Source organism: Danio rerio, chromosome 4, assembly GCF_049306965.1.
Source record: "Danio rerio strain Tuebingen ecotype United States chromosome 4, GRCz12tu, whole genome shotgun sequence".
In the NCBI taxonomy this organism is placed as follows: Eukaryota; Metazoa; Chordata; class Actinopteri; order Cypriniformes; family Danionidae; genus Danio; species Danio rerio.
Window position 1 is genome coordinate 9,958,511 of NC_133179.1, and position 23,990 is coordinate 9,982,500.

At 35.4% G+C, this 23,990-nt stretch overlaps 1 protein-coding gene across 1 annotated transcript in view; it reads left to right on the plus strand.

Annotated features, from left to right (window-relative positions):
* tmtc1 (transmembrane O-mannosyltransferase targeting cadherins 1) overlaps positions 1–23,990 on the plus strand; it is a 67,919-nt gene continuing 43,929 nt past the window's right edge. Inside the window, exons 1-4 of the mRNA XM_001921990.9 lie at positions 1–421; positions 10,474–10,651; positions 22,651–22,724; positions 23,159–23,335. Coding sequence (XP_001922025.3) covers positions 111–421; positions 10,474–10,651; positions 22,651–22,724; positions 23,159–23,335 — 740 coding nt within the window. The 5' untranslated portion in view covers positions 1–110. The remainder of the gene's footprint in view (positions 422–10,473; positions 10,652–22,650; positions 22,725–23,158; positions 23,336–23,990) is intronic.

Here is a 23,990-nt window from a genome sequence, read left to right on the forward strand (position 1 = left end):
GCATTCAGACCTGATCCGCTGCCCGGGCTCCAGCGCAGCACACGGGCTATGGAACGGGACACATCTCCTCTCCTTCGCTCCCGCGAGCAGCATGCGAGACGGGGACCGACATGACAGCAAACAACCGAGGGACCAAAAGCGCTCCTTCCCCTGTGCGGCGGCGGCTCTGCGTGCTGCCGAGGCCGGGAGCGGGAGTCCGGCTGCTCCGGTACGCCGCGCTGGTGGCAGTGTGCGCGCTCTGCTACAGTAACTCTCTCTGGGGCGAGTTCGTTCATGATGATATATGGGCGATCACCAATAATCCAGATGTCAAACCGGGCTCCAGCCTCCGGAGCATCTTCACCAATGACTTTTGGGGCAAACGGATGGCTGATAACACCAGCCACAAATCCTACCGTCCGCTCTGCATCCTCACTTTCAAGTAAGCATCCAGCATCCCACTCCTGGTGAATTGCTTTCTTTTTCAGGGCAAACAAGCATGTTTTTTTGTAACTTCTGGAGTTTGTAGAGTCTAAAAAGAGTTTTTAATGCAAGTTGGTAACTTTTAGGAGAACGCTTGTATTGCTGGAGTCACGTGAGCAGAGCCGTTTAATTCCTTTGAAAGATGATATCTGTGGCATGGCATGAAACAGGACGCAATAAAGATAACAGTACTAACAGATTGCAGATGTAACTGATTAACTTGCATAAATATTAGCAGATTTTAAACACTGTCGTATTCAATTAAGTTTAAAGTGAAAATATGTTTTTAAATTCCATCAATAATTAAAAATATTGTAATGTATTGATATTTTCATTATGCAAATTTCTGTTTTTGTATTGTTTATTTGACTTTTATCCTTCTATAAAAAGTTACTTATTAAGTTAAAACACATTGCATGCACTTTGTATACAAAAAAGTGATTTATGATAAGTGAAAAAAAACTATTTACAGTTAAATAACAGTTGTCACAATAGTGTTATTGTCTGTTTTATACACACAAGCACACGTATACAAGATTTTAAACATAATAATACCATTTATTTAAGTGTGATATTAATTCTAAGATCTTAATTCTAGAAAAATGAAATATGCAATACATTTTATTTAATGTTTATTTAAATGGTGAGTTAATAAAAAAAGAAGATATTTTCTTATTAATTCTGTGTAGCCTATGTCCCAGCAAACAATGTTGTGTTTAATTGACGTCTAATAGACATCTAAATGTAGACAGCTTTGCTAAAACTTGGGCTGTCAGTGAAAATCGAATAGAAACCATAGAATAGCCCAAAACTAGACTAGTCAGATACGTAAGACAGACTTTATGTGTAGTCATTTATTTCTGTTTATTTGATGACTAATCTAGTTTTGGCCAATTCTAAGACGTCTATTAGATTTTCACTGACAGCCCAAATTTAGCCTTGTTTTAGCCAAGACGACTATGTTTAGATGTCTGTTGGACATCTTTTAAAAACATTAAATGCTTGCTGGGATTTGTGTGTGTAATTATGTAGCATATCTGTTTGTGAGTTTGTTTGTATGTGCATTTGTGCATGCATATTTACCCTATGCTTTATAATGTATTAAATGTGATTCTCATAAGGAGCAATTGAAAATGCTTATTTTCTCGACTTTTGCACGTTTAGCATCCATAGTCTGCATCCATAAAGCGCACAGCAGCCAAACAGACACACCGCCCTTAAAACGCAACGCTCATCCCGCGACGTCATTCAGACGCATGACCATAAAATCGCAGACGGAGTTCAAGAACATGAGCGTCAAGTTCAAGTAAGAACGTCAAATCCGCGTTCACGCTCAGCCTCGCGCAGTTGTTGACACACAAACAATGCAAGCAAACACTTGTTGCGCAGTTCAAATACAACAGCTGTATGAAGTTACTTTTTTCTCCCAAAGTAAATACGCAACAAAAAGTGCCGAGGAAGGGTGAAACTGAACAGAGCTGTAGGAGTTTCAGACAGTCTGAGATAAGCTCGCGTGTTTTGACTCCAGATCCAGAGCGCGGGGCGTTTCTCCGCCGTCGATGACGTCATGTTCCATATGGCGCGCGCGCCGCTCCGCAGCATCGCGCGCGCGCGGCTGATCCACGTTCACACCGGTAAATGCACCGAGAGCGCGGCCGACGAGGACTTTGTGTCTTATAGACGGAAAGGAGGCGCTGTGTATTTATAGCAGGGCAATTAACAGCCTACTCTGCGCGTCATATTTTAGCTCTCTTATTTTTGGATCAGCCAGACTCTTCCTGCTCTCGGATGCTTCTTTATAAATCATTGCCTGGGTCTTCAGTGCATGGAAATCATGGAACTTTAGGACTGTTTTAATTAATATTTTTAGAGTGTATTAATTATGCATCAAATGTAATTCCAACAACTATTTCTTTTCCTGAAGTTGTGTTTAGTGGTGCTGTTCTGTTCTAAATGTTTTCCCGGATAATGCTGTATGCAGTTGCTAGGGGCTTGTTTTGCTTAGCAAATATACATTTAGAAAATCTTCAGAAATATAACATTTCTATTCAACGCTCTACAAAATATATACTGCAAGACTTTATGCAAAAGTTTACTCACTAAAAATTCACTTCACTTACTAAAAGTCTCCGTGGCATGTCTGTAAGAGGGGTCTGGCTGCATACTTGGTGCAGATGCAATCTGACTTGCATGCAATGCTTTTATGGGCTCACTTAACCCTATTTCTGACGGCACTAGCTCTATTGTGTCTGACATTGCATCACTGAGCAGTCACAGCCTACATCATAAAGGCTGTATTCAGATATTTTTGTGTCCGGTTGCCAATTATTAGATACTTTAAGGTGAACGCTTAGGAACCGAGGTCGGAGCAAGCTCCAAATGGGCTGGTCACCTTCAAGTGGGTGAGACTTGAAGTCCAAGTGAGCTGCACAAACCTCCTGGAGTTTTCATTTATTTAATGTTTTGTAGGAGTCCAACAGCGGCAGCAACTCTATGCATGTGTCAAGACGATCTGCTGCAGTTCAAACTAGGCATCAGAAAGAAGAAGAAAGGTGATTTAAGTGACTATGTATATAAGTGGGCATGGTTGTTGGTGCCAGACGGGCTGGTATTTCAGAAACTGCTGATCTACTGGGATTTTCACGCACAACCATTTCTAGGGTTTACAGAAAGTTGCCCAAAAAAGAGAAAATATCCCAAGAGCGACCGTTCTGTGGTTGCAAATGCCTTGTTGATGCCAGAGGTCAGAGGAGAATGGCCTGACTGGTTCGAGTTGATAGCCCATTAGTACCAATTGAGCATTGTGTCAACAGCAAAGCCTACCTGAGTATTGTTGCTGACCATGTTCATCCCTTTACGACCTCTGATGGCTACTTCCAGCAGGATAACTTGCCATGTCACTAAGGGCGAATCATTTCTTGAACATGATAATGAGTTCACTGTACTCAAATGGCCTTCACAGTCACCAGATCTCAATCCAATAGAGCACTTTTGAGGTTTGCCTGAATGAGAGATTCACATCATGGATGTGCAGCCGACAAATCTGCAGCAACTGCATGATGCTATCATGTCAATATGCACCGAAATCTCTGAGGAATATTTCCAGTACCTTGTTGAATCTATGCCAAGAAGGATTAAGACAGTTACCTACTAAAGTTGCCAGTGAGTGTATTTAAATGGATTAAATAATAAATAAATAATCAAAATAATTACCAAAAAAAGGGTGACACTCTTTTAAGCAGTGGAACTGTTGTCCTGTCAAGTATAAATTAGATTTTCTTTCAAACGTAATATAAAACTTTTTTAAATGGTAGCAATATTATCTCTTGCTCACGCTTTCATCACTTTTCATCGAGATATTTTCCAAAGTTTGAAGGTAACCCTAGTCATTTGGTGTCTGTCAGTCTTGAAGCATATCAGCTCTTTCTTTGCTGTGTGTGTATGAGTTGGAGAAGAGATAAAGCGAATCCCCTTGAGCCCTTGTGTGTGTGTGTGAGAGAGAGAGCTGTGAGCTGCTCTTGCACCTCAGCTTGATCCTCCTGTCTTTTATCTGCTCTTTGATGCCGTCTTGACACAGACTCTTGAAAAACTTCAGCTGTCTTTCTCAGACATGCACAGATAGTTGCAGCTCAGTGGAGCAGAGCCTTTAAAGTCAATCTGAAACACAAACGACTCTTTTTGGGAGGTAGTTAGTATCAATATGTAAGTATTTAAGCCATCTATAAATTAGTGTGCATTGAAGTCAGAATTATTAGCCCCCCTGTATATCCCCCCCATTTCTGTTTATCGGAAAGAAGTTTTTTTTTTTAACACATTTCTCATCATAATAGTTTTAATAACTCATTTCTAGTAACTGATTTTTATTTTTATTTTTATCTTTGCCATGATGACAGTAAATAATATTTCACTATACTATTTAAGATCCTAGTATTCAGCTTAAAGTGACACTAAGGGCGCACTCACTCTAGGCTGTCCAAACTGTGCTCGGGCGCATTTCCCTGTCCATTTGACAAGTGCTCCGAATCGGGCTCAGGCACAGTTCAGTTGGTCTGCCCTGGTGGAGAGAAGTGTGCAAGAGCGCGGTTTGGTTGGGCTTTGCTGCGGTACGCTTGTATTGTAAGTGCAAGCATGCCTTAGCTCGAATCTGAAAACACAACGTCACTTTTTAAGGGACTGTTTCATTTGGATTTATTAATCAATTTTACTTTTCAATGAACGCAGGCGGTCAGTTTATTAAAGACTCAAACCCCATTCACACAAGCAGCAATCTAGCTGCCTGCTGCTCTGGGTAGCGACCTGTTGCAAATGCAAGTCTGTAAGACTACAGCACGGAGAATACAACTCAGTGTTGCCAGAATGGAAATGTCAAAGTATCATACCAGAACCTTAAAATTATCGTATTTGAGGGAAAATTATCGTACACGAGTCAAACGGAGAGTCTACAGATATATTATCTAGACAAATAGCGTTTTGATTTAACGTGCAAATTACCACAATATGTTTTTTTTTTAAACATGTTTATTTAAGGTTTTCAAAAAATTGTACAATGTGCTTTTACAGACATAGTCAAAGGCAAGTTTTACAAAAATGTGCAAGGAATTGTAGTAATCCTTAAAAACAAGCCAGCAGATAGATGGAGGTAAGGGAAAAAAGAAAAAGGGAAACGTCATACTATCTATAAGTATCAATATTGGCAACCAATTAGTCATATAGTCCCTGGAAAGGCACACAAAACTAAATATATATTTTCCTCATCACAGCACATTCCTAATAATATGGACATGTCATTTGAAAAAAAGAACATCAGAACAGAACAAAAGAAAATGAAAAACAACAAAAATAACAACCAAAAAACAAAAGACCATTCTCTGAGCCTCTGACAACCCTCCTCTACAAAACAAAAACCTAATTAACACACAAAACTATTTCCCTCACATGTGAGGGCAAGTGATCTATAAAAGGAAACCATATATTTTGAAAACTTTGCATGTTGTCATTAAGCACAGCTGAAAGCCTCTCATGGAGCAAAACCGCAAAAATCTCTCTGTACCATTGTGTCACAGTGGGGGGAGTGTTTTTTATCCATCTAATAAGGATGCATTTTCTTGCCACAAGTAGCAGTTTATCTAACAATTTATAACCTTTGGTGTCAAGGGTCAATGACATTGCTTGTGTTTTAGAAGGGAGTCCCAAAAGAAAAAGACCAGGATCTTTTTTTAATTTGATCTTAAAAATTGTACTAATTTCATACGCAACAAAGTTCCACAATCTTGAAATCTAGGCGAGGTTCAAACTCCCTTTTGTATGCTGTATAAGTTGGCGGTTCATTCCGCTGTGGCGACCCCTGATGAATAAAGGGACTAAGCCGAAAAGAAAATGAATGAACTCTATAAACAAGTCATGCGTGTTGATGCAAAGCACAAAACATATGTAAATGTATGTTTGCAAAGCCAAACAAGCCCCTGACAACTCAGAATAGCATCTGGCAACACTAAACACAACTTCAGAAACAGAAATGGGTTTATATAAATGAAATTTGGGCTATACTGTTAATCTTTAAAGTTAATACAATCAAAATGTGGAAGAAGACTTTAGTTTATTGATGTAATAAATGTAAATTAACTGAATACCCGGTGTAAATGTTTTCTTCCTTTTAGTTGTGTTTGTGTCTATTTTATGATTTAAGTGTATCTTTTTGTATTACTATTTTATTGACTTTATAATTTGTGCTCTGTTCTATAAATGTAGATTATAGTTGCTATTCCAATTTTGCATTATTATTATTATTATTATTATTATTATTAATATTATTATTATTATTATTATTATTATTATTATTATTATTATTATTATTATTATTATTATAACCTTTATTTTACCAGGAAAGACACATTGAGATTAAAAATCTCTTTTATAAGAGTGTCCTGTCCAAGATTAGCCAGTACACAAGTCACATGAGTCCAACAGACAACAAACAAAAACAATTTACAATTAACATGAAAAACTATTCAAACTATACACACTGAAAAACTATTCAAAACATCTACAAAACTGTGTTTTAACTTCTAAATCTTTTAAAGTCTTTTTAAAAGTATGTAGTGAAATCAAGTCTTTGAACTGCAACTGTGTTTGCAGATTGTTCCAAGCAAAAGGTGCTGCGTGCTTAAGACTAACAATATGTGGCCTTAATGTAATTGTGTTATAATGTAATTTCAAAAAGCAATTCGATTTTTTTTTTTTTAAATTACACAGGGTAATATTAGAAAGTATATCACAATATTTGGCACAATTTAATAAATGTTGTTGAATGATGAATAAAAGGTGAGTAAATAACAGTAAATACATTTCATTTATAGTTTTCCTAATAAAATATACCATTTGATTTGGTCACCAGTTAAGCAGGAATTTACTCTACAATGCACTAAAGATCCTAAACTAAACTATAAAACTGTGGACAGCTAGATTTCATCCTCCGCTCTGATGGGGCTTGAAGATGTGTTCCTGTTCCCCTGTCGAGACTGTAATGCACACACTGGCGTCTCGGTGTCACATTAATCAGCAGCAGTTAAATAAACACAGGCTTATTATTGCCTGCAGATGTACAAACGGTTTGCCGGTCCCTCTCTCTCGCTCCATCAGTTCATTAACTGTCACCTTTTTCCCTCTCCATCCATTTGCTCTCACATTCGGTCTGTTTTTTTGTGGGCCAAACGTCAGGCTTCAAGCTAAATGTTAAGTGGCAGGTGTATCAGTGACTCATGTATAACCTTCATGGCTGCTTATTATGGCTTTTCGGTCTGGGATCTGGCATTTATCTTGACAGAGTGTTACAACTTGTGCATTTTACACTCAAATTCATCCAAAATCGTTTTTTTTTTTTTGTCTCAAAAATCTTGTTACGACTGAGGATTGTAGATTTATTTGGTAATTAATGCTGTTGCAAAGTGGGAAGTTTGGAGGCATAAGGGATGCTAAATTTTCTATAGACTTGGAATGGTGGACTTGAATAGACTTTAACTTTGTCCTGGTTGTTAATGCGGAGTAAAGTGATTACATCAGAGTACAGTTATTCATAATTCTGAAGTTGAATTATTATATTTAAGACATGTGCTTGTCATTTGTCATTGACAACATTATTAAGCCATTTATCCCCTGGTAAAATAAAAACAATTGTCATTATCAGATTTCCTCTTGCATTATATTCAACATTATAAAGGCTAGAATAGTTATACAGACCCTGTAAACATTTATTTTCATGCACAATACGTTGTGTTTGCTATGAAAATAAAAACATATCAAGTGCTTGTCATAATCATAACTTTAAAATGCGATATGATCATGTAATTTATTTGCGCTTTTGGTTTCACTTTTATGTTCATTATGGCTGCCGTCACTTTCAGAAAAAAAAACATACATGCAAATAAATCATACTCCCAAACGATCGCTCTGTGTAACAAACTGAACGTTACTTTCAACTTTATTACCTGTTATTCACAGCATATGCAGGTTCTGTTCACTAAAGTAGGCATCATTCACGGGCACGCGCGCGTCCTCTGTGTAGTAAACAAGCAGTGCGTCAGCTCATGTGTGATTTTGCAACCACAAATACATCATTACATCTGCCAATGCTGTGAACTGCTTTAGTCTAGAAGACTTTTTTTTATAACCTAAAAGCTAAATCTCTGGAACACATCATACATTTTGTTATCTTACATGGCAAAACTTTCATTCACAAACAGAAATTCGCTAATAAATACCCATTCTTTGCTCATTTTAGAATAGAATTGAGCTCTCTCCTAAAATCACTTCATCTTATTAGGAATAATAAAAAAATCCAAGATTCCTGAAATATTATGCAGAAGTATTCAAAGAAGATTCTCGATTTTAGTTGCTTTCCTTATGGCTATAATTTTTGGTAATTTTGGTAATTTCTTTCACTTGTTTAATTTAGTATTTTTAGTATTATTATTTTATTATTATTAATACTATAATTCTATTATTTTTATTTTTCCCCCTTTGTGTCTAATGGTATTATTTGTATGTGGTTTTTTTTTTTTCATGTGAACTTTTTTAAAGATCTGTCTGTGATCACTTGGACTTTAAGATGTTCTTGTATTGTCAGTTCAAGCAATTAAAAAAAAACTACAAAAAAAAAACAAATACAGAAAAAAAAGACAGAAATGACGTTTTCGGGTGAATTATACTTCATAAACACAGTAAGTGTTACTTTTAACACCATTTGGAGGTGTCCATGTTGCTGAAAAATGTATCTTAAATACGTCATGCTTCTCCTGAACTTAAAAACTACAATGCAATAGGCTGAATCGTAGAGATGCTGGATTAAGATTGTGTAGCCTAAAGGGGCTAATAATTTTGTCCTTAAAATATTTTTTACAAAATTTATAACTGCTTTTATTCAAGCCAAAATTAAACTAATAAGACTTTCTCTAAAAGAAAAAATATAATCAGACATACTGTGAAAATTTCCTTGCTCTTTTAAACATCATTTGAGAAATATAAAAAAAAAGAACTGAAAATTCAAATAAAGGCTAATAATTCTGACTTCAACTCTCTCTCTCTCTCTCTCTCTCTCTCTCATTATATATATATATACACACACATACACACACACACACACACATATATATATATATATATAGACGTACATATATATCGATTGTTGAATATACAAGTAAATAAACACTCATAATTTAAATGGGGGAATGAATATAACTTTTGCAATAGCTAGAGTATAAAATAAATAGTTTATTTGAAGTATCAGCAATAAATAATATCATCGTCGTCTTTTTATTTTCCTAAAGTCATTGTAAAACTGATCAGATTTTTATCATGTTTATTAAATGACTTCATGTCCATCATATTCAATGCCATGTTCTGCCTCTGGCGCTGCTGCAAAATTTTAATTCAATCTCTCCTCAGCCAAGGTGACCATGAAGCTCATTAATGTTGCATCGCTTTAGGCTAATTGTTCCCTTCTCTCATCTCTCATCTCTCTCGGTTCCTTGCTCTCGTTTTCTTTAAGGGCTTTCTGGAAATGTATTTATTGAGCATCTGAGTTTTTCCACAATCATGTCCATTAGTTTTGATGTTTTTTTTTGTTTTTTTGCCAAAGTCTTTTTTAAAGATAATTTTTTTGTTTGCTTTGTTGTCCATTTGTCCTATAATTAGTTGTTTATTTAATTTGTTCCTTTGTTTTGCCATTAGTTTGTTCTTATGCTTGATCTATCATTTGTTTTTGTTTGTTCTCTCTGTATACTGTGAATGTTTTTTTCTCTTTTGTTTGTTCTGTTGCCAGTTTGTTCCTTTGTTTCCTACATTTATTCTATCGTTTATATTTGTTCTGTCTGTAATTTAATTCACTTGTATCAACATTTGTTTAATCCTTTCCTTGTTTTTCTTTTTGTTGTGTCGTTATTTTGTTTCTTAGTTTGTTTCGCCATTCATTCATTTGTTTAGTTCCCTTACTCTCATTTTCTTTAAAGGCTTCCTGTGTTAAAACATTGCAAGGTCAAACAAACATGTTTACATTAGAGGTTTTACCACAGTCATGTCTGTTTGTTTTGACTTTAGTTCTGTGAACCTGCAACTTTCCTTTCCAAAGTAATTTGTCTAGCTGCTTTAAAAAATGGACATGCTGCACAGGTAAATCCAGAAATGCAGATGATGTTCACACCAACTAAACATCATTGCTCATCATGGTCACAAACTAAGGTTAACATGGAAATTTGATCCAGGTTTAGACATACTCTAGAGCTTGTAACATGTAGACCGATTAGCTGCAAAGTCAGTCAAGTTTCTGTTTAGTTTAGACCAATTCTGCATTTTAGGTACCATGAAGGCAGCTCAGCTTCTCCATAATACCATGGCAACCAAGACTGATTACAGTCAAGCTGACTTCATGTTATCTAAAACCCATGGTTGGTGCAAACTAAACTGATCCAGCTTCATGCTACAGGCCCCTGCTCTTACTGATGCCATTCTCTTTTTCAGGTTGAACATTTTGCTGGGCGGCTTGACTCCATTTTTCTTCCACCTGGTGAATGTGTTCCTGCACTGCGTGGTGACAGCGCTGCTCATGTACACCTGCCAGCAGTGTGTGTTCGAGGACAGCAACTTCTCCTTCCTCACCGCACTGCTGTTCTCTGTGCACCCCATTCACACTGAAGCTGTGAGTCTGCCAATACGACTAATACTAATATATGCATTACTAGTTATGTCTGATTTATCTGTCTGCTTCTATCCATCCATCTATCCATCCTTCTATCCATCCATAGCAGGGATCATCAAACTTGTTCCTGGAGGGCCGGTGTCCTGCATATTTTAGCTCCAACTCTATTCACACACACCTGAACAAGCTAATTAAGGTCTTACTAGGTATACTTGAAACACCCATGAAGGTGTGCTGAGGCAAGTTGGAGCTAAACCCTGCAGGCCACCAGACCTCCAGGAACGAAATTGGTGACGCCTGATCTATCGTATGTCCATTCATCCATTTATCCGTCTTTCCATATTATATCCATCCATCCATCCATCCATCGTATGTCCATCTATTCATAGTATGTTTATTCATCCGTCTGTCCATCCATCGTATGTTTATCCATCCATCCATTCATCCATTCGTAGTACGTCCATCCATCCATCCTTCCATCGTATGTCCATCCATCCATAGTATGTCCATCCATCCATCCATCCATAGTATGTCCATCCATCCATCTATCCATAGTATGTCCAATAATCCATCAATCCATAGTATGTCTATGCATCCATCTGTCCATCCATTGTATATCCATCCATTCATCCATCCATCCATCCATCCATAGTATGTCCATCCATCCATAGTATGTCCATCCTTCCATTGTATGTCCATCCATCCATAATATGTCCATCCATCCATCCATCAATCCATAGTATATCCATCCATCCATCCATAGTATGTGCATCCATCCATCCATCCATCCATAGTATGTCCATCCATCCATCTATAGTATGTGCATCCATCCATCCATCCATCTATCCATCCATCCATCCATCCATCCATAGTATGTCCATCTATCCATCCATCCATAGAATGTCCATCCATCCATCGTATGTCCATCCATCCATCCATCAATCCATCTATAGTATGTGCATCCATCCATCCATCCATAGTTTGTCCATTCATCCATCTATTCATCCATAGTATGTCCATCTGTCCATCAATCCATCCATCCATCCATCGTATGTCCATCCATCCATCCATCAATCCATCTATAGTATGTGCAACCATCCATCCATCCATCAATCCATCTATAGTATGTGCATCCTACCATCCATCCATCCATAGTTTGTCCATTCATCCATCCATCCATAGTATGTCCATCTATCCATCCATCCATAGTATGTCCATCCATCCATTAATCCATCCATCCATCCATCCAGCCATCCATCATATGTCTATCCATCCATCTATCAATCCATCTATTGTTCTATCATTCATCCATATATCCATCCATCCATAGTATGTCTGTATGTCTGTATGTCTGTCTCTCCATCCATCCATCCATCCATCCATCCATCTATATTTCTGTTGTTCTATGCACCCATCCATCCATCAGTTCCATCCATCCAACCATCCATCCTTGTATCTATCTTTGTATCTATCCATCAATTCCATCCATCCCTTTTTGTATCTGTCTGTCTGTCTGTCTGTCCGTCTTTCTATTCACCCATCTATTTCATTTCCCCATCTGTTCGTCCATCAGTCCACCCATCCATCCCATATTCATTTGTTTGTTCTCTCTGTATGGTTTGTTTGACCTTTCATTCTGGTCACAATTTATACTACTTCAAATGTTATACATAACCTCTAATATTTATACAATAGAATTAAATTGAATAATACGTGTGTTAATATATTCAAGTATTCTCAATATCTGTTTGTAGTTTTGTGAAATGTTTCTCGTGTGTAATGTTTATGTCTGAGTCTTCGAGCGGTCGCTTTTACGAGTGTTTAGAGTAGAGCACAGGCTGGAGCGAGTCCATGCCAGTAAGCCAGACTCCGATCACCCGCTCTCTGTAAACACCATACATCAACAGCTGCACTGCATTAATGAGACTCAAACCCACACACTCACATCCACACCATTGATCAGCCATAAATAATATAATTAATCTCTGCATAAACATTAGAGATGCTTTAGCCAAATCAGTGTGTGTGATGGACAACACTTATCATCATTTCCTTTCTCTTTTATTTATAGCGTAGAGTAGGGACAGCGAGAGATGACAATTGGGAAATGATGGATGAAGAGCGAGTATTAGGACTGGAAAAGGTCACAAGCTGGATTTATATTCATATTGCGTGCATGAAAGCCATAGTGTGGTTCTAGTGCTAGCTCCAAAGATTAGCTTCATTTACAAATTTGTACACGAGTCCAATTAAAAGTTAACTGCAGTTGAAAAATCTAAACCTCAGGATTTTCTGCAGACTGACTGTACTCTGTTTGGAGTATGCATAATGCTGGACAAATATGATCAATTATAAATGCTCTTTATTCTAGTTTATTACAAATTCAGCTTTTGAGTTTGTGCCTGTTTATACTGGCATTATTCTTCTCTTCTGTTCTGTTCTGTTTTTTTGTTCTGTTATTTGTTCTTTCATTTCTTCTGTCATTTCTCTGATTCAGAGAATCTTTCATTCTTTTAATCAATCTGTAGTCTATCTGTCTGTCTATCAGTCTGTCTATCTGTCTACGTGTCTGTTTATCTGTCTATCCGTTCATCCGTCCTTCCATCCATCCATCGCTTTTTCATTCTGTCTGTCTATCTATCTGTCTGAAAATCCATTATCTATCCATCCATAGATATCATCCATCCATCCATAGATATCTATCCATCCAAAGATATCCATTTATCCATCCATCTGTCCATCCAACATCAATATCCATCCATCTATCCATAGATATCCATCTATCCACATCCATCCATCCATTGATATCCATCCATCCATCCATAGGTATCCATCTATCCAATCATCCATTGATATCAATCCATCCATCCATCCATAGGTATCCATTTTTCCATCTATATCAATCAATCCATAGGTATCCATATTCATTGATATCTATCCATCCATCAATATACATCCATCTTTCCATCCATCCATAGGTGTCCATCCATCCATCCATCCATTAATATCCATCCATCCATAGGTATCCATTTATCAATCCGACCATCGATATCCATCCATTCATCCATAGATATCTGTCTGAATATCCATATATCCATCAATATCCATCCATCCATAGATATCCATCTATCCATCCATATCCATCTATCTACTGATATACCTTCATCCATCAATATCCATCTATCCTTCTATACATACATATCCATCCATCCATAGATATCCATCTATCCATATCTATCCATATATTTATATCCATCCATCCTTAGGTATCCATCTGTCCATCCAACCATCGAAACAGCCCTAACAGGAAAGCTGAAGGAGTGCAAAATCCCACCTTCGGATCTTAAGCCACTAATAAAAGGATATACTGTATTCTCAACAAATGGCAATCAGAATGGGATCAGTGCCCAGAAAATAAACTTTTTGAAATTCAACCTGAAATAGGAAAAAAAATCTAATTTATTTTTTAAGTCAAGTTACGATGAGATTGTATATAGAAGATGCCGCATTGGACACACGAAACTCACACATGAACATTTACTCAAAGGAGAAGAACCACCAAAATGCCTTTATTGCAACAGAAACCTAACAGTTAAACATATTCTTGAGGAATGCCCCATTTTTAATGTTATCAAACAACAATATTTATCTGGAGAGACTTTAAAGGAAATATTTTTAAACGTGAATCCATCTAAAGTTGTAGAATTTTTATCAAAAGGAAATCTTAAAAAACTGTTTTAGATTTTTATCTTATATATTATCATTATTATAATTATTTATATATTTTACCTTGTACATTATTTATTGCTATTGATGACTTTTAATTGTTAGAATATTTTTACTTGATCTATTTTCCTTTTGCCATGACATAGCCATAGACGCTGAAATGGCAATAAAATTAAAACTCTCTCTCCCATCCAACCATCGATATCCATCCATCCATCCATAGATATCCAGCCATCCATAGATATCCATCCAACCATCAATATCCATCCATCCATCCATAGATATCCATCCAACCATCAATATCTATCCATCCATTTCCATCTATCCATTCATCCATATACACTCATTAATATCCATCCCTCCCACCATCGATATCCATCCATAGATGGAATATCATTCTTTTGTTCTGTCATTTATCTGGTCGTTCATTTCTTCTGTCCTCATTGTTTGTTTGTTCTGTTTTATGTTGTTTATTCTCTCATTCTGTCTGTTCCATCATTTGTTGTTGTTCATTCATTCTTTTGTTCATACTGTTCTTCTCATTGTTAATTCATAAATTCGTTAAATATCATTCTATCTATCTATCTATCTATCTATCTATCTATCTATCTATCTATCTATCTATCTATCTATCTATCTATCTATCTATCTATCTATCTATCTATCTATCTATCTATCTATCTATCTATCTATCTATCTATCTATCTATCTATCTATCTATCTATCTATCTATCTATCTATCTATCTATCTATCTATCTATCTTATTTAATTAATCTTAATAATTCCTATGATTTCTATCGCCTTCAGTCTCATGTGAATCTTTATTCATTCAGAATCATTCAGTTATGTTAATAATTGCGCTCCAGCAGTGCCTCGTAATAACAAAAACCCAAATACCATAGCTGATGGTATGCGGCAAAAATCCAGCATTCCATTACATCAGATCCCCTCTCCCGCTCAGTCTGGAGATGCGCGTGGCTCAGCTTGTAACTGGAGGTTTGTCCTCGCAGCAGGGTTTGCCGGCAGGCCGCTGGCTAGTTGTTAGTCGAGAGGAGCTTCACTTGACAGGCGTCAGCAGGCTCCTGATGGAGGATGAAAGGCCTCCGTTCACTGGCATTCTGTCTCTCCCTGGAGACTGTATTGAATCCTGCCTGCAACCTGCTGACCATCTGCCTGACAGCCGCACACCAGCACCCACGGCTGGACACTGTAGATTACGGCTTTTCATTTCATCTTGTCAAGTCATTAGTTGCAGTTTTTGCTATTGGTTTCTGGCATAATGAATGTTCTGGATGCATGAGTGCTTGTTGATCTTGAAGTGTCCCCTATTAAGGGCACTTAAACTGCACTTATTTGAAAATAGACAATAATTGGAATAAAGAAAAGACAGGAGGCTATAATAATTCTGGCTTCAAATGTATACGCTGAAACATCCTGATGTCAGCCAAGCTCCTAAGATTGGAGATTTTGATGAATTTGTAGACATTGTTCTCCCAATGACGAAATTTCCACAGAGATAAATGGTCATAGCTATAATGAACAATACATTTTCTTGCAGTCATCAGCTACAATGGTTCAAAGCAGGCATTCACAGACACTACTAAAGACAAAGGGTTTAATTATGAAACTCCATTACAAATGTTGGTTTGTACAGAAAGCGAGGCTGAATTACTGACTCATATCAGGCAGTTCAAAATCGATTTTGCTTTTGGGAGGCAATAACTCTATTTATAGCACATCCTACATGAAAAGTAATATCCAAATAAAAAACGATAGGGCAAACTCAAAGGGATAGTTCACACAAAAATAAACATTCTGTCCTCATTTATTCATCCTCCATTGGTTCCAAACCTGTTTGAGTTTCTTTCTTCTGTTCAACATAAAGGACTGCGAGCGAAAAAATACTATAGAAGTATATCTTGTGTTAAGTATATTATTATTAATTAATTAATGCAGTAATGTTATTATTATTATTATTACTATTATTATTATTATTGTCATTATTCATATATTATTAATAACAGCATGTTGTTGTTGTTTTATTGTATGGTCATTATTGTTATTAATAATTAATAAAAGGATTGGTATTTCCAGTCGTTTTTATTGATATTATTAAATAAAGATTAATATGAAATGTAGTACTATTATTATTATTATTATTATTATTATTATAAACAACAACAACAATAAGTTAATATTAATACTATTTTTAACAACAACAATATATTATTATTAATATTATTAACAACAACAATTTATTAATAATATTAACAACAACAACGACAATATATTAAAATTATAACTTTAGTTGTTATTATCAACAAAACTCTTATTATTATTATTAGTTAGTTGACTGAAATATTGGTATTTTTAGTCGATTTTTCTTTATATAATAATATTTTAAAAATTACCTTTAAAGATGTTGGTTCAATTGCAGTTTCTCCTCCCTCCATACATTTGCAATTAAATTCACACACTCCTACACACTCACACACACTGCAGGGTAATAGTATATCAAGCTGGAGATCTGAAATGCTGCACTTCTCAGAAAGACCCACAGCTATACCTCATTTCAGCCAATTACCTAAATCAAGTATATCTTGAAGAATGTTTGGGTAAAAACAGCCATCGACTTCCACAGTATTTTTTTGTTCTTACTAAGTATGTCGATGGCTGTTTTGTTTTTCTGCACTCTACATGATATCTTGTTTGTGTTCAACAGAAGAAAGAACTAATAGAGTGTGAGTAAATGGTGAGAAAGTTTACATTTTTAGGTGAGCCAACTGTAAATAAATCTGATGGCTACTTCCAGCAGGATAACGCACCATGTCATAAATTGTGAATCATCTCAGACTGGTTTCTTGAAAATGACAATGAGGTAACTGTACTCAAATGGCCTCCACAGTCACCAGTACTCAATCTAATAGAGCACGTTTGGGATGTGGTGGAATGGGAGGTTCGCATCATGGATGTGCAGCAGACAAATCTGTAGCATGCTATCATGTCAATATGGACCAAAAGTCTCTGAGGAATATTTCCAGTACCTTGGTAAATCTATGCCACGAAGGATTAACGCAGTTATAGGGGGTCCAACCCGATACTAGCAAAGTCCCTTTAAGGCAAGTAATTTCATTCGGCGGCCATCTTTGAAACACCTCTCGGACAGTACGTTTTGGCCTTCTGCTTAAATAGGGAAACATCATATTCTCCAAAACTTCTTGCCAAGCTTACAATTCCATTTCATAACCCCTTAAACTCTGCTGCTATTTGGGGATTTCCGCCTGGATTTTGCCTACCCAAATTTAAAAGCTTCCCAAATCCACATACAGATAGGGAAATATCATATTCTCCAAAACTTCTTGCCAAGCTTACAATTCCATTTCATAACCAATAAAATCAAGCAACAACTGTCTCTGTAGTGTCATTTCTAAATGTTCGTATCACACAAAATCTGCAGAAACTCACGTCTGGTCTAAGCCCCTCCCCCAGAGAATTGTCATTCTATAGTGATTGCTGATTGGCTGTACTAAAAGGCAGGCTTTATTTGCCATATAGCGACCGCCGATTGGCTTCTGTACTAGAAGGCGGGGCTTCATTTGCTATATTGACAGTTACACTTTTCCCCTTTCAAAAGTATACTAGAGACATGTCCTGTGTATTCTATTGTTCTATTATTCTATTTTTATTCTATATATAAGAATTATTCTATTCTTTGGTACTATACAAAGAGCTTAGAATGACCAAGAGGCGACCCTCAATAGAACGTTCCATTGCAATAGCAGCGCCCAGCAACAGCCCCGTATTCCACCATGTTGGAGTGAAAGCGATCGGCAGTCCATTGGATCTTAATGCTGTCGCGATGGGCAGCTGCTGCTTTGTTTTTTATTTATTTATTTATTTAAAAAGTGCATTAAAGCTGAGATACTACCTAAAAGACGACAATACAACACTTACTATCACAATCATCAGCACTTTTAATAGTTTGTTTTACAGACTTATGCTGTTGTTCTATTGGAATTTTCATTCCAAATTGGCCACTGAGCCATCTAGTGGCTGTTTTCCAAATTGCACTAGAGTGTCGCCTCTTGGTGGCTCTATGCTCTTTACTAGTAAGGTGTACCTAATAAAGTGTCCGGCCTGTGTACAGTAATGTCAACGAAAAGACAAAAGAGAAGTGTCATGCAGGGAATTCTTTGTCAATTTATGGTCAAGAAAACGTCCTGTTAGCCAGGTTACACATTTTCACTGTAGCGTTTTCACAGTTTCTTTTACCATTAGAAATTATGTAAATTATTTTCAGTCCATCTTTAACTTTTCCAGCACATTCAAGCACCATAGTCTGTTTGTTTGAAATGGCTCTGGGCACAGGCTTGATTCCAGCACCTGCTCGCCTTCTTCTGTGCTTGTGCGATAAAATGTATTTGTGTGCGTTTCTACACACTCCCTGTTCCTCATAAGAGTTTACTTTTACTGGGGTTGAGAGTTGCATGTGTGGAAAGCTGTTTAGAGATTTAGGTTTTGGCAGTTTTGATGTGTGTGTGTGTTTGTGTGTGCGTGCGAGCATGCGTGCGTGTGTGTGTGTGTGTGTTTGGCAGGCTGCAGCTGTTCTTGAGGAATTCCTGTTGAATTAGGTAATTGGCTGAAATGAGGTATAGCTGTGGGTCTCTCTGAGAAGTGCAGCATTTCAGATCTTCAGCTTGATATACTATTACCCTGCAGTGTGTGTGTGTGTGTGTGTGTGTGTGTGTGTGAATTTAATCGCAAATGTATGCAGGGAGGAGAAACTTCAATTGAACCCACACCCTTAAAGGGGCCCTGGACATCCACCTCCTGAACCAGATGTATTAAAACACTTCCAGATAAGGAGCGTTTGTTATTGTATATATCTGACGCACTGTATGTGTGGGTGCTGTGTCCATTAGTGGAGTCAGGAATATGGCTTATTAGTGATGGTAATTACATGTTGCTTGAAACATACAGTGGGAGGTGTGTGGGAAGACTGCTGACAAATAGTAGAGTTTAAGTGGAGTGATGGATGATTACAAGGCCATTCAAACTTGTTTTGCATTTAAACAGTGTAAAAAAAGTAGTGTTTTTCATGGTCAGGTTTTTTTATTGCTGTGTCTGTTTGGATTATTCTCTCAGACTCTCAGGAAATAATAAAGAGATTCCTCATGTTACAGTCACATATTTGTGATTGGATGTTGTGTTGTGTTGAGTTGTTATTTTGACTTGTTTAGGTATTTTAAGGCATATTAATAATAATAATTAATTATAGTATAATATAATCTGTTATCAAATAATAGATGTAATAATAATTTATTATGTATATAATCAATATTATTCAATATGTTATTATTATGGTTGTTGTTGATATTAATAATTAATAAAAATATTGGTATTTCCAGTTTTTTCATGATTTTATTAAAAAAATGTATATGAATTGTATTATTATTATTATTATTATTATTGACATGAACAACATTATTATTATTACTTATTAATTAAATAATTAATTAAAATATTGGTATTTGCAGTAAAATTTCTTAATAAAATTAAATAAAAATAATATGAATTGTAGTAATAATAATATTATTATTAAAAACAATATTATTGTTATTATTATTTTTTATTATTGTTGTTGTTGTTGTTGTTATTATTATTAATTATATTATTATTAATTATTAAATAAATATTGGTATTTCCAGTCGATTTTCTTTATATAACTAAAATAAAATAAATTGAATTTTATTATTATTATTATTATTATTATTTCTATACATTTTTATTTACTAATATCAAGAAAAATGTCTGGAAATACTATTTTTTTACTAATGGATAACACAAGAACAACAACAACAACAAAACTAAACAAAGACACAGGATAACTGCAATATTTCCTAGCCAATTCATTCATTACGGCATTAGAATGATGTTCATATGTACTCATTCCATAAACACTATCATTCCAACCTGTGCCAGAGGAAACATTTATACACACTTTTACGTGATGATTTTGTGTCGGCAACAGTGCTTTATTACAGAAGTTATGAATGTCTGGAATTAGATTGCCTTATCGCTCCACTGGTCCCACATTTACAACTGTATTCAGCCCAAAAACACAGCAACTGGACCGTAATACCACACACATGCACTGGGCTGTTGTGAGAGCCGCTGGCCTTTTATATGTTTATATTTAAGAGGATGTTTCTCCAACTAGTGTAAAAAAACACACTTTTCCTGTCTCAAACCACCAGCTCATGTATGATCGGCTGCTTCGGGTTTCTCCTAGAAGTGTGTGTGTTGGTACAACTTGCATTCCTCATGTTGTGTCTCGAGTATAGCATGTCCAGTCAGTTGTGATCTTCTTGGGACATTTTAGGAGGAAAACGGCTCATAAATCACACAGAATGAAGTATTTTATAAATGTAAAAATGCTGAATGTATTCTTTAAGGGTTGGATTTAAGAGGATTTTTGACATTATACAGTCTGTACAATACTGAAAAAAAAATCACTACGACTAAAGGAAGTCTCTATAAAGCTGTACAAGTGTGTGTGTGTGTGTGTGTGTGTGTGTGTGTGTGTGTGTGTGTGTGTGTGTTTAATTCAGAGGAATTCTGCCTTTGGGGGGAAGGGCTTCAGAAAAGCCCTCCAGATGTGGAGTGTGTCAACTGTGGGTTCATTTTAACGTTTGTGCCTCTGGCGAAAACAAGCAGGGAGAGAGTGCAAGAAAACAGATCGGAGGACATACGAGGATGATGTATGCTTTTAGGGGGATGGGATGGTAAAAGGATGGAGCAGACAGCAAATATATCTCTCTTCTTCTCACCCTCATGCTTGCGTTGGGCTTCTTTCCGTTTTGTTTGATACTTCTCTTGTTCGTTTTTGTATTATTAACGACCCACACTGTAAAAAAAAATGACATAGTTCAAGTCATGCCTGTTTTTATGTTGCTTTAACTTAATTTAGAAAGTTAACTGAGTTTCAACTTCAACATTCATTCATTCATTCTCCTCCAGCTTAGTCCCTGATTCATCAGGGGTCGCCACAGGTGAATGAACCGACAACTTAATGTGGCATATGTTTTACACAGCAGATGCCCTTCCTTCAAAATTAATCTAATTTAACTTGATTATTAAGTCAACTTAATTGATTTACGTTCAAATAATCTATACTTCGATTAAGTTACACTTGTTCAACTTAAAGATTTAAGTGCATATTTTTCTAAAGTGCAACAATGAATTTTGTGTTTAATTGACGTCTGATAGACATCTAAACATAGACTGCTTGGCTAAAATAAGCCTACTTTAATGTTTTTTTTTTTATAGAAGTCTAACAGAAGTATTCAGATAATAGATTAGTTATTAAGTAGACAGATTACACAGACTATTTTTGATTTTCCCAACTCAAATTTAGCCTTGTTTTAGCCAAGGCATCTATGTTTAGATGTCTATTACACACAGAAATGGATTGCTGGGGCAGATTACTGTGTTTATGTTTTGTTCAATAAAAAGTATAGTATACAGCTATATTTTGCTTGTTTTGATACATTTAAAATATGTGGCAAAGTAATAATTAATTGTTTATGTTTGGTGTGGTCAGACATAAATTTGGTAAATCCTTCATTTTGAGCTTTGAAAATTCATTCATTCATTCATTCATTTTCTTTTCGGCTTAGTCCCTTTATTAATCCGGGGTCGCCACAGCGGAATGAACCGCCAACTTATCCAGCACGTTTTTACGCAGCAGATGCCCTTCCAGCAGCTCTGAAAATGAAATGAAATAACAAAATAAAAGCTAATTGTAATACTATGAAACCCTGACCTATTTGCTCATGATTATTGAGCAAGCTCATACACGACACACAAAAAGTGAAATGAATGAGGAGGCGTGTGGACATAACGCAAAATCTAAATCAAGTAATTCTACCATGTCAAAGTCATATTTATGTGTGTAAAATGTATTTTCCAAACAATTAAATTGTGGCTAGTGAAAATGGCGAGTGGCTAGTAATGTTGGAAAACTTCTAGCCACAGTGGCTAATGATCAAAAAAGTTGATGTCCAACCCTGTAGATGCATTGTAACTTAGTTCAACAAACACCATCAAAATAAAGTGTGACCCTATCGAATAAAATCGAAGGTGCTGATGAAAAGTGTGTATTGTTGTTCTGCTGTTTTTATAATTGTAATGTTTACTGCTGGTTATTTTTGTAATTGTGTTTTTGATTAGCATGGCAGCTTATAAAAGTGTGACGTTTGTGTGTTTACAGGTGTCTGGGATTGTCGGGAGAGCAGATGTGTTAGCCAGCATGCTGTTCCTCCTGGCCTTTCTCTCCTATATTAGGTAACACCAGGGCATTCTCCAATGGGATAAAAAAAAACTGATCTAAAATCTAATGCATGGATTACAAAATGTAATAATTGATTATATTCAATTATGGGGGTGAGAATTATTATAAATAAGTATAAATAAATTAATATAAATGACTAAATGAATCAAAATAACCTATTTTGTACATAATCTTATTAGTTTTCCAATTGAATGCATAGATTTGGCTTTAATACAATCAGCATGACAACATTTCTATCATATTTATCACCGTTTTTACAAATTATTTTGCATGAGATATAAAACAATGCTTATAAATGTCACTTTAAATATTTTTAAACTATCAAAATGAATAAGAATATTGTAAAAGTGAGTCTATTCTGTTTATTATATACTGTGTGAATGCTAAAGTTTGCTGATTTTCACTTATTTTTGCTCTTTATTTTCAGGAGTGTGTCACCTATCAGGAGTGCGGATGAGTTTCCTCCTACAGTGTGTGTGTGGTCTCTGGCTCTAAGCCTGTTGTTGGGCACCTGTGCCATGTTGGTGAAAGAAACCGGGGTGACGGTGTTTGGGGTGTGTGTCCTCTATGATTTCCTGGTGCTCTGCCGCAAACCGCTCATCTTGTGAGTTTATATTTTCACTATGACTCTTTATAAGCTGGTTCTGCTGCTTATTGTTGGTTAGCATGTAACTGAATATCTCTGCACTCCTTTTTTACAATCTGCATGTTTGACGACATTTCTTTCCTGTTTATCATTTTTGATCATTTTTCTAAACGATTCTCACATTCTTAAAAGTATTTTGCTTGAAATATAAAATGTTGCTTTTAAAATGTTGCTTTAAAATTTTTTATTTGTGAAAATAGTGTCGTAATTAATATAATATAATATAATATAATATAATATAATATAATATAATATAATATAATATAATATAATATAATATAATATAATATAATATAATAAAACTATAATATAATATAATATAATATAATATAATATAATATAATATAATATAATATAATATAATATAATATAATATAATAAAACTATAATATAGTATAATATAATATAATATAATATAATATAATAAAATATAAAAAATATAATAAAATAAAATATAATATAATATAATATAATAAAATATAATAAAATCTAATCTAATATAATATAATAAAACTATAATATAGTATAATATAATATAATATAATATAATATATAGTAAAATATAATATAATATAATATAATATATAGTAAAATATAATATAATATAATAATA